The sequence below is a fragment of the Pan troglodytes genome, chromosome 7 (genome assembly GCF_028858775.2).
Source record: "Pan troglodytes isolate AG18354 chromosome 7, NHGRI_mPanTro3-v2.0_pri, whole genome shotgun sequence".
NCBI classification, from domain to species: Eukaryota; Metazoa; Chordata; class Mammalia; order Primates; family Hominidae; genus Pan; species Pan troglodytes.
The window spans coordinates 142206500-142225390 of record NC_072405.2 but is presented as its reverse complement, the minus strand read 5'-3'; the positions used below and the strand labels follow the sequence as shown (position 1 = coordinate 142225390).

General features: G+C 34.4%; 1 protein-coding gene across 8 annotated transcripts in view; it reads right to left on the bottom strand.

Moving 5' to 3' along the window:
* EFR3A (EFR3 homolog A) overlaps positions 1 to 18891 on the bottom strand; it is a 109076-nt gene that overhangs the window by 51314 nt on the left and 38871 nt on the right. For all 8 annotated transcript variants that reach the window (XR_001720432.3, XR_010159680.1, XM_003311923.6 and 5 more), the window contains exons 3-8: positions 16965 to 17092; positions 15213 to 15363; positions 11766 to 11887; positions 7885 to 8034; positions 5947 to 6084; positions 2179 to 2257 (exon numbers count right to left, since the gene is read on the bottom strand). Coding sequence is in view for 6 of the 8 variants with exons in the window: in XM_003311923.6 (XP_003311971.1) it covers positions 2179 to 2257; positions 5947 to 6084; positions 7885 to 8034; positions 11766 to 11887; positions 15213 to 15363; positions 16965 to 17092 (768 nt within the window). In the remaining 2 variants the exon portion in view is untranslated. The remainder of the gene's footprint in view (positions 1 to 2178; positions 2258 to 5946; positions 6085 to 7884; positions 8035 to 11765; positions 11888 to 15212; positions 15364 to 16964; positions 17093 to 18891) is intronic.

Here is an 18891-nt window from a genome sequence, read left to right as displayed (position 1 = left end):
GATGGGCTTCCCTTTGTGGGTAACCCGACCTTTCTCTCTGGCTGCCCTTAATATTTTTTCCTTCATTTCAACTTTGGTGAATCTGACAATTATGTGTCTTGGAGTTGCTCTTCTCGACGAGTATCTTTGTGGCATTCTCTGTATTTCCTGAATCTGAATGCTGGCCTGCCTTGGTAGATTGGGGAAGTTCTCCTGGATGATATCCTGCAGTGTTTTCCAACTTGGTTCCATTCTCCCCATCACTTTCAGGTACACCAATCGACGTAGATTTGGTCTTTTCACGTAGTCCCATATTTCTTGGAGGCTTTGTTTGTTTCTTTTTATTCTTTTTTCTCTAAAGTTCTCTTCTCGCTTCATTTCATTCATTTGATCTTCCATCACTGATAACCTTTCTTCCAGTTGATCGAATCGGCTACTGAAGCTTGTGCATTCGTCAAGTAGTTCTCGTGCCATGGTTTTCAGCTCCATCAGGTCCCTTAAGGACTTCTCTGCATTGGTTATTCTAGTTAGCCATTTGTCTAATCTTTTTTCAAGGTTTTTAACTTCTTTGCCATGGGTTCGAACTTCCCCCTTTAGCTCGGAGAAGTTTGATCGTCTGAAGCCTTCTTCTCTCAACTCGTCAAAGTCATTCTCCATCCGGCTTTGTTCCATTGCTGGTGAGGAGCTGCATTCCTTTGGAGGAGGAGAGGCGCTCTGATTTTTAGAATTTTCAGTGTTTCTGCTCTGTTTTTCCCCATCTTTGTGGTTTTATCTACCTTTGGTCTTTTATGATGGTGACGTAAAGATGGGGTTTTGGTGTGGATGTCCTTTCTGTTTGTTAGCTTTCCTTCTAACAGTCAGGACCCTCAGCTGCAGGTCTGTTGGGAGTTCGCCAGAGGTCCACTCCAGACCCTGTTTGCCTGGGTATCAGCAGCGGAGGCTGCAGAACAGTGAATACTGGTGAACAGCAAATGTTGCTGCCTGCAGAAACTCTTAAGGAAGAGCCTAATAGTGAACTCTGTCTGATCCCAGAGTACAACTCTTAATCACATCTTATTACCCTCAAGAAATAAATTTAGCACAAATATAGGCTTTAAGTAAAATACTTTCCCTTTACCAGAAATGCCTTACTATATTTGAAACTATGTAAACCCTTAAGGATATAAATCCTGGTCAAGACCAGCTAGTTTGTTTTATGGAGAGAGGGTGAAATATTACCTAAGAATGATACCTGCACCAATTTTATGGTAAATGGTAACTAAAACACTCAAAGCTATCCAAAGTTTTAATTGTACAATGATAATAAACAGAAATTCCTATTCTAGTATATACTACAATTTCCAGAAATATTATACATGTTTTCCCAAATTGCCAAACCCTGTCATAAAACAATAGTAAAATACTAGACTATAGCTATGCCTTGATATACTTGGGGATAGGTTCCAGCCCCACCCCATACCAAAATCTGCACATACTCAAGTCCTGCAGTTGGCCCTGCGAGGAAAAAAATCAGCCCCCATATACGTGGGGTTTTGAATCCGACAACCTAATAGATTTTCAATCTGCATTTTGTTGGAAAAAAAAAATCTATACTATAAGTGGACCTGCACAGTTGAAACTCATGTTATTCAAGGATCAGCTATATATAAGACTTTCTGATATCCACATAAAGTGACAAGAAAGGAAAGTCCCTTAGTCTAAACTCCACAAGAAGGTAAGCATCTGGAAAGGCGAGTGCACACTGAGGCCAGCAGCAGTCCCAGGCAAATCTTCAGCTTTCCAGTGCCCAAAGCTACTCATTTAAATGGTTGTATACATAGGAGACTAGATACAAAGCTTAGGGCCCATCCAGGAAATGAAGGCTATGAGATTAGAAATCCCTGTGACAATTTGGAACCCCTAAAAGACAACACCCTCAATGAATCAGGGGATAGCAGGAGACTGTCAAGAAGCTTGTCTGTGTTGGCCTTGGCTCTGAGGGGAACCATGATAGAATGATTTAGTTATTTTTATTAGATCTATCTTTTTATCTTGGCAAATAAGAAAATAAGTAGCAAATGAAAATGAATGAGACAAAAGAGCTAAATTAAGAGCAATGATTTATATCCTACAGCTTCCCACATCTGTTTGATAATGTGCTTATCCATAGAGAACCAAAATTACTTATATAAATACAGTAAATAGTTAATCAAACCTTACCTGAATGGAATACATTATAATTTTAAAGCAGTGAACTGCAAATTCATTGGGATCCCACAGTTTGTGATGATCTAAATGCCTGCAAATAACAAAAATTACTTTAAAATTCTCTATTTTACTATACTTTCTTCCTCTAGAAACCTCAACAATAGGAAAAGCTTAATAGTGAGAATATTACCTAAAAGAAAAGCAAGATTTCAATTTAATTCTTAATTAATGAACTTCGTGAAGTATATGTTGCAATTAAAGCTACTTCTAAAGCAATGCTGTGGACCAGAAGTAGTTTCGTGAACATTTAATCAACAAATATTTATTGATTCCCTGTTTTTTTAATGTTGTGATTTATTAATTTACTTCTCTCAAAGGGTAATTTTAACTAACAAGTAAATCTGAATGAAAGAGGGTGAATGAAGGACAAATACAAGGCTGGAAAACAACAGGGGAACAGCCTTAGATTATATTCACAGATTGCCAGATCTACTTCTCACCTACTGTATCAAAATTAAATTTTAAAAATTGTCCTTCCATATCGAAACCAGCTTTATTGTAAACTATCATTTGTTGAAAATATACTTTATGCTAGGCATATATTATCAACCTTAATGGTTAATCTAGACCATGGGTTCAGGAATAAAATGATCAGAATTTGAATTCTGACTTCATTTTCTACCTATATGTCCTTGTCCATGAGTGAGTTACTTGACTTCTCTAAGGGTCAGTTCTCTGACCTGGAAAATGGGGATAATAACAACATCCATTTCATAGGGTAAAAGGATTAAGTAAGATAAAGTATATAAGGTTATTAGCATAGTCACAGGGCACGGCCAGCACTTGATAAGTGGTAGCTTCTATTTTAACATATAAATAAACCATTTAATGCATGCATTCAAAACTCTTCAAAGGTGAAAAAATTGGAGCTCAGAGAGGTTGAATGAGTTTTTCAAGTTCATACAACTAATAAACAGCACATCCTGATATGACCTATATTAACATCTGTGCTGCTTCTTATAACTTTCATTTCCTTGAAAGTAATAATTACTTTTTGGGTCATTAAAAATGGAAATGGTACCAAAAAAAAAGACCTGAAATCCCTCTTGAATCATCGTAGTTATTAAGGTCTACTACGTGTTACATACTATGCTCTAGGCTCTATACATTCGAAGAAGAATTTGAACATGGCTACCTGTTCTAAAGAAGCCTGAATGAAGAGTAGAAGGCAGAAATGAAACCCACTAATTAAAATAAAGTGGACAGAAGCAGTGATAGAAACACATTCAGAGAATTTACAGAACAAAATGCAGAAAACAAATGCACAGTTAACCTGAATCTGATAAATTGGGTAGTTTGTCTTATAATTGAGGCAAATTCTTCCATCTTCACTCTCAGAAGATATAAAATAAATCTTTAATGCTAATATGACCTGTATTATCATGATCTTATGGATTCTTACCCAACAGTCAAGTTAAATATCGTCCAATACAATATTTATCTCCTAAGAGGCAGAAAAATAAACTTTATTTACCGATTCAAGCATGCTACCAATTACTTATAGTTCGCATATGCACTTGTCAAGAATTTTATTACAGTAACCTGCTAACATACTGGCCCTGGCTCAAATGTGTCCTATATAGCCCTATCTGATTAACTTTCTCAAAGGGAAATTATAGCCACTTTATACTTTTGAGCTAAGGTCTCCACTAATTATCTATAAACTTAAATATAAAATTTTAAGATCTCTACAGTACAGCCTAAACGTGTTCCCTCTTATCTCACCATAACCCCTAAACTATATCCAACACTCCAGCCAACAATATCAGTGTCTTGTGCTCACTGTTGATTAAAAATATGACATTCAAAATTTCTTTTAAATCATCTATTATTTTCTTTACTTGATCAAATAATAATTGAAATTAAAAACCTACTTCAATGTCAAACAAAAGCATTCTTTACAAATAAAATACAATTTCCAGAGCAGTTTTTGATAACTACCTTCATCTACATTAAAAGATACTGGCCCTGGCAGGGTGCTGTGGCTCATGCCTGTAATCCCAGCACTATGGGATGCCAAGGCAGGCATATCACCTGAGGTTGGGAGCTCGAGACCAGCCTGAACAACATGGCGAAATCTCATCTCTACTAAAAATACAAAATTGGCCAGGCATGGTGGCGCATGTCTATAATCTGAGCTACTCGGGAGGCTGAGGCAGGAGAATCGCTGGAACCCAGGATGCGGAGGTTGTGGTGAGCCAAGATCATGCCATTGCACTCCAGCCTGGGCAACAACAGCGAACTCTGTCTCAAAAAAAAAAAAAAAAAAAAAAAAGACACTGGCCCTAAATATTCAAATTAGACATGAATTATTTGTTTTGATCTGCTAGAGCACTTTTTGTCCTTTTCTCATAATCCATATATTATTTTATAAATATTATGCATGTCAATCACCCATCAAATTTGTTATTCATGCATATATTCCCCAAATATCTGGCACCTCACTTGCAGAGGGCATTTAATATTTAATTAACTAAATGGTTAATGTGTAATCACATATTTACTTAAGATTAATTTAATTAATTAACTAATATATGATCAGAAATTTTAAGTTCTATGTAGAAAAGAATATAACTGAGTTCAAGTTATTCAACTCAAGTACAACTTATTTGGTAAATTCTTTCTTCCAAGCTAGCTCTCTAGATTTTTAAGGCCTTATAGATTAGTTCTAAGAGTATTAAGATAAAAAATGGAATTCTGACGTTAAGTCAGCACATCTAGATATTAAAAAAATAAATTTGCCCTTAGTATATTTGGTGTAATTCTGATTAATTTTTAGTAGCATTTCCATAAGCTTACGGAGCCTTTAAACAACAGATCTCAATATTTTGGAGGTGGGAGGAAACACAGATCCCTTTGAAAATCTAATGATTCTCTAATTTTTAATATAATTTTGTGATTTATAGATTCTTGTAACTAAGGCTCAACTTTGAATTCCAGGCTAAGAACATCCATCTGTCCTAAATAAAGAATTCTGGATGTTACATTTAGAATATCGTACATATTCTATAAAGCCACTATTACAGTCAGAAGGAGAAAAGGACAAGGTGAATTTTAACAAAAGAAAGACTAGCAAAAATGTCCAGAAATTACACAGAATATTATATAGTAGATCTATCATCTGGTGATTGAGTCAGAAACACAAAGGCTTGACAAGGCATGAGAGACCATATCTATGTGGAGAAACTCAACGCTCATTAACATATTTTGCCTGGAGGAGAGCATGAAAGTACCAACAAGATATTTAATATTCTTGCTCTGATTAATCACTATGTAAAAGATGAATTCACTCAGAGATGGGAATGTGATCTAAGGCAGCCCAGCCATGGCAAAAAGAGAGCCAATAAATAGAAGCCAGGGACCAGGAAAAACTGACCATGAAAGTTAGTAGAACAAGATACATCACGCTTAGACACTGTTTGTTTAAATATTTCACTGCACATATGCATTTCAAGGTCTGTAAGCAGATATTCAAGTTAATGCACATGATATTAACACATTATTACACTTCATACTTAAAGGGAAAAAGCTAATTAAGTAATTGAACCACTGTTCAAACATATCATGCATGACTCAGTCCTGTACTACTTTCACAATGTTACACTGGTTCCATTAATAACCCACTCATGCAAGTAAAAAAGTAGTTGCCCTCTATAAATAAGTTAACACAGAATTAATACAGCAAAATCACAAATAACCAGGAAAACACCAACTACTTACGCAAAAACTGGTCTAACAGCATTATTCATATTCCCAAAAGTTGCTCGACCCAGCAGTTCTCTGAAACAGTTTTCAGCCAGCACAGCAGGATTCTCTTCTTTGTCAGTTGCAGAAGGAGAAGAAGGAGGGCCTATGCGACTAAAAAAGAATGAGAAATAAAGAAAAACACAACAATTTTAATATTAGTTCTAATAAACAAAATATACTTTACTTTTTAGAAATGTTAAAATGGCATTTTCTTTTTATACTCCAGAAAATATATAGCTTAATTCTAATTTCACGAATTTAACACCACCAAAATGAATCATACACTCTTTCAAATTGAAGAAATAAACTTGGCTGTGCAAATTGTTTCTAGCTAACAGAATGTCTTTTATGTATAACTAAAATACTCAGCAGCTTGCTTTCACTTTCATTCAACTTTTCTATATTTATAGCAAAATCTTAGTAAGAACACAGGGCCCAGAGACCATCTTTAGGTATCCTTAATTTAACTGTAAATGGGCAAAAATAAAGTGAAAAACTATGACCTAGCCTGTAAATAAAAAATAAAATTTAAAAGCTAATTAGAGTATCTGTATACGTAGCTGTCTTCAGCAGACAATATTCTGTTCATATCCTGAAACATTATTTTAGGCTAATGAATTTATGAGTAATAATTCTAAAAATGTATATGTGGCACAGGGATTATATCATGAAAAAATGTAATTTCTTAAGAACTGACAACCAATGAGCTTTGTTTCTGGTATATTACTTATGCTAATCCTGGACCTCAAGAGCCATAATTATGGAAAATGGGTTCCCAATTAGCTAGTGATCCTTTAAATAGTAAATATTTTAGATAAGGAAACTTTCACCTCAGCTACAGTGCCAAGAATAGGAAAAATACAGATAGTGCTAAAATACATCAAGTTTCACATTTTAGGAAAGGTTCCCAAAGCTGGAGACAGTCACATCTAAGGAATTAAGCATGAATCCTTTCTGTAATTAGTGTAAATTAACATGAACGTGTGTTACCATAGAGTTATCAATTACATCTCATTTCTAGACTACTTTTATGCTGCCATTACACATATAATCACTAAAATCATAAATAAAATTTAAATTTAGAACTATAGAATTGAATCACTTTTAAATTTGATTCAAATTTTCCTCTTCAAACTGCAAGAATCAGGAAAGTCAGGATAATAAGCCATTGGAGAATACTGCTTCTGAAATATTAATTTATTATTTATATTAAATATTTAAAATATTATTTATAATAAATATTTCACTATTCATTTATTATTAACTTATTATCTCTGTGTATGGCAACAGAAATGTGGGGGATAAGCATGCTTCTAGTATTTGAAAAAGTGTAATAAAGTACAGAATTCTAACTGCAAGTGAATGTTGTAGAGGAAAAAGAAAAAATAAGCCTATATCCTAAAACAATATTCAGTTACAAAACATCTTAGGACAAATCAAATACGAACAGTATGTAACCATTTGTTGAAAAAATAAAATACAGTGTGGGTAGCTATTATTATCATTATCATTATTATTTTGGTTAGTTCTAACTCCCTGTGCAAAAGTATGCTGGATCTTTTATATTAACAAAAGTAGAGCTATAATTTCTGTTTCTCACATTTGCAACTTTAAGTAGTATCCATTAAAACAGCAATCTGGATATTCAATAGTTGGTGGCAAATAAACTGTAAACTTATTCTAAAAGAAAATAAAGGCTTAAGTGTATGAATAATAATCTGTAGTCTGCTAAGCCTAATGTGATCACTACAGACTAAAAATTTTTTCAGAAAGGTACATATTTTTAAACTCACTTAACTTTATGAGACTACTGTTTACAGAGTACTAAAGACAAAACATTCTTATCCTAGCAAACACACATACATATATATAAAAGTAACACTGTCTCAACACTAATATCTTTTTAAATACCTGTCAACTTCTTCTATCTTTTGCATGTTAAACAGGAGGGATGGAACAATCTTATCCATATGCTGAGGTTCCCAAATGGTGGCCCGAAGTTCATCGTTGACTGTTTTGCGAACCACACCTTGAATACCTCTAATTCCAGCAATTCGTATCCTATTAAAAAAAAAAAAAAGGAAGAAAATCAGCCATAAAAAAAATTATTTAAACAAGTCTGTTTGCCTAGCTAAGAGAATGGATATCAAGTAAATACTGTTATCTTATCAATAAAATATCTTAAAATAACACACAAGTCTAAGAAAGTAAATCTCAAAAATTTAAGAGACACAGAGATGTGCCGCAAAAAGGCTTACTTCAAATATCATGTTCTTAAAATCCGCATTTAAAACGTTAAAAGGACTATAAAATACAGAAATATCTACTTTTCAATTTTAAAAAATCAACAGCATAGGTTTTCTTAAAATGATAATGATACTCCATTTCTTACCTAGAAGTCTTAAGAGCTGAGTGAAAACAGGATTTCACTGTTCTGAACACCCTTCATGCTTCTTCAGACTTCTCTCACTGTTCCTCCCTAACAGCCCTTCAACTCCCTTTGACTACCTAGATAGAAGACTAAGCTGGTTCTTTTAAAAGGTATTACAAATAAGAACTATCGAAATGGAGCAGAGATAACCTCAGCAATATATATACAAATATGTCTATAAACACATACATTATCATATAATAATCTGATAATGTGACTTAAAATGTATCAATATAGTAGTGAGAGAATGCTGCCTTATCCTCCCATCCCAGATCAGAGCACCAAACCTCCTTAAGCTCTTCCTTACACTTCTTTAAAAAAGCAAAAGAAAATAAAAATCTATAGGTTCAAGAATGAGAAGAAAAGTGACTAGAAAACAGTTTCTAAAAACCGCAAAAGAACAAAGTCTCAAGCAGAGCTAACTTGGTGGCCCAATGAGTCTCAAAACATTTTCCTTCTGGTCAAATATGATGGCTATTTACTTCCTTTCTTTCTGCTATCTAAAATACTCACCAATTAGTTGTTTATTCAGTTTACCTAGCATTGTCTTCTAAAAACTGTAAATAGGTTTAAAGAATAGAAGATATGGGGAGGGAGGTGACATTGCTTTACATCTCCATGGCAAAATAATGCAGGCATTCAGGAGTAGCAGATGGACAAAACAATGGGAGGTGGCAGTAATATGATACTGAACAGGTGAGAAAAATGAATTGGAAGACACAAAGGCAAATTTTGCCTATTTCAAAGCCATGTCTATACATGCTGCTTTTTAAAACATAAAGAGTCTTGAGAGATTCTCGTGCAGCTATCACAGTGGGCAAGCCTAACATTCCTACAAAAGGTGCCTGCTTTACATACCTGCTGCTACACCTTGGGTGATGAGAAGGCCAAGCACAAGGTGGCATGGAGCACATTAACAAACAAGATGAAACTTTTATCATGCCTTGTGAGACAGTAGCCTAAATGGTGCAGCAGCAGATAGCTGTGCCCTTGCTCAAGGTTAAAGGGCAGTGTTGGTGGTAACTACCAATAGCTACTATAGCTACACAGCTTCATCCAATGCAGATCTAACATCTAGACTAATCAGTACATTCTAGCCATGACCCCCCAAAACGAATTCCACAGTTTCCCATCAGTAAAATAGAACAACCGTCACATCTACAGCATAGAAATGTTGAACAATTTAAATGAGTTAATTCATGTAAAGTGGTTAAACAATAACTGGCACACAGAAAGCACTCAGTGTTAGCTGTTCCTGTTTGTTGCTAACCACAACGAGGATGATGACAATGATGGTGGTGGTGGTGGTGGTGGTGGTGGTAATTTCTACCACAGCTGAAGTTTCTTCAGAAAATTAGAGTTAAAGATTGTGATGCATGACTCTACAAGTGGGAGCCAGTTCTTCAAGGAAAATAAGAAAATCCTAACATTTACCAGCCCCATCTCCTACTGTCCACGTCCCCTGGAGTTCTATTTGGTAACAGCTCGGTAAAAAAATAAAGGGACTGATGATTTCTCTAAGTTAGAACTTAAAATAGAATATAAATATACTTAAAGAAAATCAAAAGGGCTTTTAGTTAAGTTAAAGCAGAAATAATCAAACTAAGTATTTTATATTAAATAGCATTTTAATTTACTCATTTGTTTTACAGGAATTCAAATAAAATGCTGGCATTATGGAACTTCAAATATGATATAATACTGGAAAGACCTAGAGTTAGCAAATTGTACTATAAGTCCTTTCATTGGTTTACAGAAAATGTCAAAGTTTCTTTTTGGAAGCAGTAATGAAGAACAGGTAAAAATATATTCAAAAGACAAGATATTTCACTAGAGGATGATAAATACTTAGAAAAACGTACTACATTCCAGATATTTTCTATATTTTGAAAGAAAGCAAAAATGTTAAAATCTTGAAAAAATTGCCATTTTCTTTAGCTAATCTTTGTATCTTTTTGCCCCATTAAAAACTTATTATCAGCCTCTGAAGAGAGAGAATAGTCTCATAAACATTTAAAAGATATCCTTTAGAGAGAGAAAAAAGAATTTTCCTGGTCATGGAGACAAATAGAAAACTAACTACTGTAAGGTAATTATAGTATTTTTTACCTCTGAGAAGGCTTTACACTTCATAATAAAGGAATAATAGCAGGACTCTAAATGGCCTATACTCTACTGAGCAAAAATCATACCAGCAGCATCACAGACAAAAACAAATCTTATACCTGAAAATAACTATTTAATCACCTTTAAGCTTTCTTTCTCCAAGTTAAAATAACATTTATACCTGTTTTTGTTTCATGTAAACCAGCACTGTAGCTTGCATACTTTAACTAAAACCTAGTTATATTTCTGTACATTCCTTTAATTATCTTAAAATAAAAGTAAAAGTTATAAAGCATGCTATATCTTATCAACTGCCCACAGTAACTCTAAATCCTGGTTGATTTCTTGTTTTTTAGGTGTAAGATAGTAATGCTCCAATTACTTTCTATATCTCCTAAAGTCATTTTGACTTTCTTAACTTTAAAGTTTCTCATTTCTGTATGTCTCATTCTATCAACCTATAGTTGAGTTTATAAAATATTTGATTCCAGATTTTTAGTAGGATATATCCAGAAGAAATGTTTAAAAATGTCCAAGACAGTTGTCATGACAACCTCAGATGGACAGTGATTCAGTAACATACATTCATTCAATTTATCTACTTATTCACTCAAAAAGTACTAACTGAGAGTCTACTATGTACCAGGCACTATTCAAAGTATTCACGATACTGCAGTCCTCAAACCAAAGTCCTCACACTCCTGGAATTTATATTCCATAGAGGAGCAAGAAACAAGGAGATACATGATAAGAAGATAAAGATAACTAGGGGTAGAACGAGAGGGGTGACATTTAATAAAGGGTGGCTGGGGAGGGTTCTTGTGATAAGTTGTCATTTGGGCAGAAATCTGAACAAAGTTAGGTAACGAGCCATGTGGGCATCCAGGGAATTGTTCTGTGCACAAAGACCAATGTGTCCAAAGGGCCTGAGGAGAGGTGTGACTAAAGTATTCAAGAAATGGCAAGGAGATCCACATGGCAGGATTAGAGTGAAGGTAGGAAGAAATGATAGAGGATCTGACAGAGTAAGCAGGGCATGAAGAGACATTGTAGGCTACAGTAAAGACTGCATTTTAGTGAGCTGGAAAACCATTCTCATTTTGCTACTTCAGTCAGCAATTATAGCTTCTAACAGCAATGGAAAGCCATATTTCAGGCATATTCTTGTTTCCTCTGGTAATCATTATGTAACATATAAACACAATATTAATCTCTAAATTACTTACTATAGATCATAAAGTAAAATAATACATACTCTGTTCGTATTTCTGGATCACTATGACAGGAATGGCACATGGCACTGAATCGAGACACAAAAAAGTCATAACGTCTGTGATAGGATGGTGTGTCTTCTTCAATATTTGCAAATTTGACAAACTAAAAAACACAAATAATATAATACACTTCACCTTCAAAAGTGTGAACCAAATACATTTAATTTCATACACTGTCATATTAACAAGCAATATAAAAATAAGTAACAAACAAAACATCAAATACGACATTAATACAGAAGAAACTTTCTTTCTTGAGATAGGGTCTTGCTCTGTTGCCCAGGCTGCAGTGCAGTGGTGTGATCATAGCTCACTGAGCCTTGAATTCCTAGGCTCAAGTGATCCTCCCGCCTCAGCTTCCCAAGGCATCAGGACTACAAGCATGCACCACCAAACCTGTCTAATTTTTTGATTTAATTTTATTTTTGTAACAATGGGGGTCTTGCTATGTTGCCCAGGCTGCTCTTGAACTCCTGGCCTCAAATGATCCTCCTGCCTTGGCTTCCCAAAGCACCCAGATTATAGGCATGAACCATTGCACCAACCCAAAAGAAACTTTTTAATAATAAACTTTTAGAAAACAAGAGGAAGAAAAAAACATAATCTGTGCTTTCCCTAAATCTTAATCCATAATAATGACAGTGTGTTTATCATTGTACAAAGAACACAAGCTTCGAACTAAGAAAGGCCTAAGATTGAATCCTCCTGTTATATACAGCATTACTTCACTGTGTCTTTGGACAAGTTATTTAGCTGTAATTCCTCATCTATAAAATGAAAATAATATTTCTAAGCTTGAAGGGTTGAGAATCATGACATAATTAATATATGTAAAATATCTAGCATACACTGTATTATTTCTTTTAAAGAACATGAACCAATGTTGCATAGTATTAACATGTATTACCATTATGTATTATTTATAACAAAAATTATATTATCATTTATTGATATTATTTAATATTTTTCTTTCTTGAATCAGTAGGTATATAGCTATACTATATTATGCTCCACACTTTTCTATATTTGAAACACTTTACAATAAAAAAGAGGTAAAAATAAAAAGTATCTAGCACAATTTCTGAAACAAAGGAGAACCGAAATACATTGCATCTATTACTGTTATATTGAGTTGGCATTAACATGAAGAGGAAAATGTCAACAAATTAAACCGTACGAACACCATTAATAAATTTTAAATTAGCACTGGTCATGTTTGACAACATAAGGCACTCAGCACCACTAAGAAAATCAGACCACCAGGAAATACTAGGTAATTAATGTTGGTCAAAATAACATGGCATTTCATTTAATAAAATTCACTCAAATTAAGGTAGGTAACTGGGGAATTTGGTCTTTTGCCCAAATGACTCACTAAAACAATCTAATGGCATTGCTGGGTGAAAGTAAAGAAATTTCTGGAAATGTATACTAAAATTCTCCCCCTAGCTAGTAAGCCACTTTCCCAAAACGTTCCTCACCTAATGTAAACAAAACAGGAGAAGCCTAAGTAGCTACCTTGCCTGAAACTAAGCTTGTCACATCATCTAAATGCATTTGGAAATACCCAATATATTCCTGCTGAAGTAAGGGATAAAAATCATATTAAGAGTTTTGAATGAGGGTTTATTTAACGCTCTTACTACCAGTAATAACTAACAGTGCCATGCACTCTTCCAAGAGCATCATATATATCAAGTCATGTCACAAAACAATCCTGCGAGATTGGTATTCTCATTCTCCTCATTTCACAGACGAAAAACCGAGGCAAGGAGAGAATAAATAACTTGCTCAAGGTATACAGCTAGAAAGCAGTACAGGCGTAGTTCAAACTGGGGTAGTCAGACTCTGGAATCCACACTGTCAGCACCTCGTATACTTCCTCTTCCTATACCAGAAAATAATTATCCATAAACAATAGCAGGTAATATATGATTTTTTTTATTAAAACTCTGAATGGAAACATACAGTACTCATGTAGGTTGAATGCCTTAAAGCTTCTCAGAGAAGAAGTTGGAACTGAAAGACTGAAGGTGATACAATGAAACTAAAGACAAGAGAAGAAATATTATCACTATTTTCTTTTTAAAGTAGGTATGCTTTCCCCAAACTTATTTTAAGGGACAATGGTTCAAGATAGAAGAAAATGAATGTGGTGAGCAGAAATAGTTCAGAAGCAGTCTAAAAAAGAATAAACATACAAACCCTTAACTTTTATGGTAAATTTATTTTTAAAAGACTGCCAAGACCATTCAAAGGGAAAGAATAGCCTTTTCAACGGATAGTAATGGCATAAATATCCACATGCAAAATGTGGATAAAGTTGAATGCTGAATTCACATCACATACAAAAGCTAACTCAAAATGAATTATTAAATACAAACAAACTGTAAAACTCTTAGAAGAAACTATAGGAGTAAACCGTTCTGATGTTGGATTAGGCAATAGTTTCTTAGATATGAAACTGAAGGCATACCCGTCCACCACCCCCCAAACACACATTACACACCAACAACAAAAGGAAAAAAAAAAAAAGGAACTGGACTTCATCAAAATCAAAACTTTAGTGACTCAAAGCATACCATGAAGAAAGTGAAAAGACAAAACCATAGAAATGGAGAAGATATCTGCAAATCATATATCTGATAAAGTACTCTTATCAAGAATATATAAAGAACTTCTACAACTCAACAATAAAAAGACAATTGAAAAAAGGAGGGAAAGGATTTGAATAGACATTTCTCCAAAGAAAATATACCCAATAGTCAACGAGCACGTGCAGAGTTTTACCATTAATCATTAGGGAAATGAAAATCAAAACCACAATGAGATACCACTTCAGACGCTCTAGGATGCTTAAAATAAAAAAAGATAGACAATAACAAGTACTGATGAGGATGTGGAGAAACAACACTCATATGTTGGTGGTGGGAATGTAAAATAATGCAACCACTTTGGAAAACAGTTAAACACAGTTACTACATGACTCAGCAATTACACTACTAAGTATATACCCAAGAGAATGAAAAACATACATCCACACAAAAACCTGTACACAAATCTTCATAGCAGCATTATTCATACTAGCCATAAAAATGGAAACAACCTTAATTAATGAAAAGGCATGAAACTCAAAAGGAATGTAGGACACAAAGTTAGTGTTGCAATAAAAGACCAAGAAACAATAAAAATGACAAGTATGCATTCATTTACATGCAGACATTCTATTACGATTAGTTAATACCAGATTTCACAAGAAACAGCAGGAAAAGTGAGAGGCAAAGTATTCTAATTATCTTAATTTGTGTTGACTGTTCAAACGCTCTATTCAGGGAATTTGCTTTTACCAGGTAAAGTCATTCTAAGAAGTAATTAATTCTAGATATGCTAATTAAGCATATATTTAGTAACAGAATAGTTTTACTCACAGAATTTGTTCCAAGAACTTGAAGCTTTGGTTCCCCCGATTCCAGCAGCTTTGCCACCATATGAAGAAAGCTTTCTACAAATGGCTTAATGCTTTGAGAATGGCAAGCCATGAGAAGTTGGTCCAGTGCCTCCATAGCAATCAAAACATACCTACATGTAGGAGAAAAAGAATGTCAAAGCATTTCTACCTCTCTTAATTCTCCTAAGTGCTTTCCATTGGAAGAACTGAAATAAGTCTATTGAAATACACCAACGAAAGAAATGCAAATTTAGTAACTCCTAAGTAAAATCTTAATTCTCACACAGCACTAATATCTTGTAGGTTATAAAATAATCCTTTTATCGAAGTATACAGAAAATATACACTGTATTCCTCCATTTTCTCCTTAACTATCTGAGCTTAACATTAACTTTGTGTATATTTTTCTTTGTAAATATGGACATTTTCTATTTTCCAGACTTTTAACCATATTTACTTGTATCTGACCCAAAATAATTATTAATGTGACAATTTCCAATATAATCTACTTATATGTCTAAATATGAGTAGATAAAACACTATCAGCAACATAATAAAAAATCTCATAAATATTACTTTACAATTCATCAGATTTTACATCTTGTACTTAAAATTCAGACAGATACCAGAGGATAGGAAGGGCATGTAAGTGCGGTTGCGAGGGCAGGGTGTGGAGGGATGGAGATGTTGGTTAATGAATACAAACTTACAAAATTAGATAAAAGAAATAAGTTCTAATGTTCAACAGCACAGTAGGGTGACTAAAGTTAGCAACAATGTACTGTATATCTCAGAGTAGCTAGAAAAGGACTTGAAATGTTCCCAACACACAGAAATGATAAATAAATTGAGGTGATGGATAGCCCAGATACCCTGACTTGATCTTTACACATTCTGTACATGTGACAAATACTCACAGGTACTCCATAAATATGTAAAATATTATGTATCAATTTTTAAAGGGTAAATCTAAAACAAAATTAAAATTCAGTCTTTGGATACTTTTCCTTCAACAATCAACCATAAAGCTATGTGTGCCATCACTTACTAAAATGTTCTAAGTGGTAACAATGCAAAGGTACAGAAAGCTAATATATCACTTGGAGAATAGAATACTCCAATAAACTTGGATCATAAAATGACAGAATGAAAAAGTATTTATAATCCAAATTGCAAAGTTATTATTGTTCGAGCACAGAAAATACAGTAGGATGGTAGACTTCTATTTATCAGTAAGAGTATAGCTAGCACAGTTCCAAATCAGCATGCTTGAATTTCCTGGGCCTTGCTATCTAAGCCTAACACGGTTCTCTCTTATTACTCCTCCAAGAGGTAAAACTGCAGCTGTGTGAAAAAAAATCATCTGGTTAACAGGATCTTTCTGTTTGTTTTCAATTTAGAGACTGATTTTTAAATTACAGTATTGCACTGATAGACTAAGCGAGTCAATTTCTACTATTTCCCATTAGAAAAGACTCAAAAATCAATAGACACAAGCAAAAAGTAACTCAGTTAACTAACATAGTCTACTCACAAAACCTGACCACCAGGAAAATAATAAAAGCCACAGCATCTATTGGAGTATTATACATTTCTTTGTATAATATTACAATGTTTTATCCTCTATATATTATCTTTGTCTCACTAAATGGCAAAATAATCTACAGAATGATTTAAAAGTCCAGAAAGAATTTTCCAAAGATCCTATTTTAGCAGCCATTAGTTTCCTTACCCAGAACGATGTCTGACAACATCCCTGCTCAACCTTTCTGCCAGGTAAGAACCAATTCGATCCAGTTTCTCTGGAGCAGATACTGCATAAAATGTCAATTTCTCCATATCAGCTTTCACAAGGCCATCCTAAAAACAGTAACAAGATAAATAGATTATCTATATTTTCATGCTTATTATATTTTTAAGTGTTGCCTGCTTTACAATTTCCCTTTTTGGATTGGGCATTAAACGATATTTATGTAGAACCCTTCTGCACATAACCTCCTTAGTGCTAACATTCACCATGATGGATACATAGAACTTTCAAAAATTTTTTTACAATGCCCCATTTATGCAAAGCACAAACAGTAAATTAGACTCTAACATCTTCCTTTATAGAGACATAGCTCAATTATCTGTAGTATATAGGGAATGGGATATAGATGTAAAAAGATTTCAAACAAAATTTGTTTCAGTTTAAAAATGTGAAATGTTATTAAGCCTGTTTTACTCATTTACTTATACGATAGTCAACATATGGCTTTTTTAATGATTCAGAAGTCAGTGATATCATTATAAGTTTTTGTTGTAATTAATAAACAAGAAAGTATTCAGAGCTGTAGAATCTATACTTATTCAACATATTTAAAAAGCAACAACAGGTCCCTGATATGGGATTATAAAACGGTCATTTGTCTCTGCCTTTTAAAAGATGATGTGCAACAGGTGCATAAATTCTCCCCAATTACCACGTAAGTTTCTTGGCCATATATAACCCAAGTAAGTGTTGCTTAGGAATATTGGAATAGGTGAGAAGGGAGAAAGGGAAACTATGTTAGACAGTGAATCTGCAACAAAAATTGTGTAGATGTGTGTTTTCACCTTCAACTGGTCCCACAATGTTCTTTGGCTATTTTGCTGTTTCCTTAGTTGAGTCACCCCCTCATATTTTGTACCTACTCCGTTTTCCTCAAACTTGCTACTTTGGTGCCTCTCTCCTCTCTCAGACAGCAAATGAGCTCTTCTCTTTCCCAGAGAAGGTGGGAGCCATCACATTAGTATTTACTGGCAAAACATCCCTGCTTTCTCAGTGCCTGCCAGGCCAGTAGATCTTAACCAGGGGTAACTGAGCCCCTCCAGGGCAATGTCTAAAGGCATTATGGGTTGTCATAGATGGGTGAAGGTGGGTACTGGGATCTAGTAGGTAGAGGCCAGGGATGTTTCTAAATATCTCACAATGCACAAAATAGCCCCCAAAAGTAAGCAATTATCTGGACCAAAATGTCAAATGAACCTAAGTTGAGAAACCCTGCCCTAGGCAAAGTGAAGCAATCTAGTTTTCCTGTCTAGGAGGAATTGGTTTGCCTCTGCTCTGGCTGTCTTCCACACACAGTTCCATGATCTGGCTCCATCAGTTAGCCCCTCTTATTCCTGGTTCTTTGACCTCTCCCTCTGTATCAGTTTCTCCACACCATCATTGAAATACAATTGTGTCTCTCCTATATTTTTAATCCCTTACTAATTTTACTGAGGAATAATCTATATATAAATAACTGCATTGACCTACGGTATATAATTGGAAATGTGACAGTTGTATACATCTGTGAAGACACTGCTAAAAATAAGATACAGGTTGAGGATACCTCATCCAAAATGCTTGGGATCAGAAGTGTTTCAACTTTGGCTATTTTTTCAGATTTTGGAATATTTGCAGATACTTAACTACTTAGATATCCCTAATCCAAAAATTCAAAATCCAAAATGCTCCAGTGAGCATTTCCTTTGAGTATCATGTCAGTGCTCAAAAAGTTTTGGATTTCAGAGCATTTCAGATTTCAGGTTTTTGGATTAGGGATGTTCAACATGTACAGAACATTTTCATCATTTACAAAAGATTCCCCATGTCCTTTGCAGGCCATCTCTCCCTCTTCAGGCAACCACTGCTC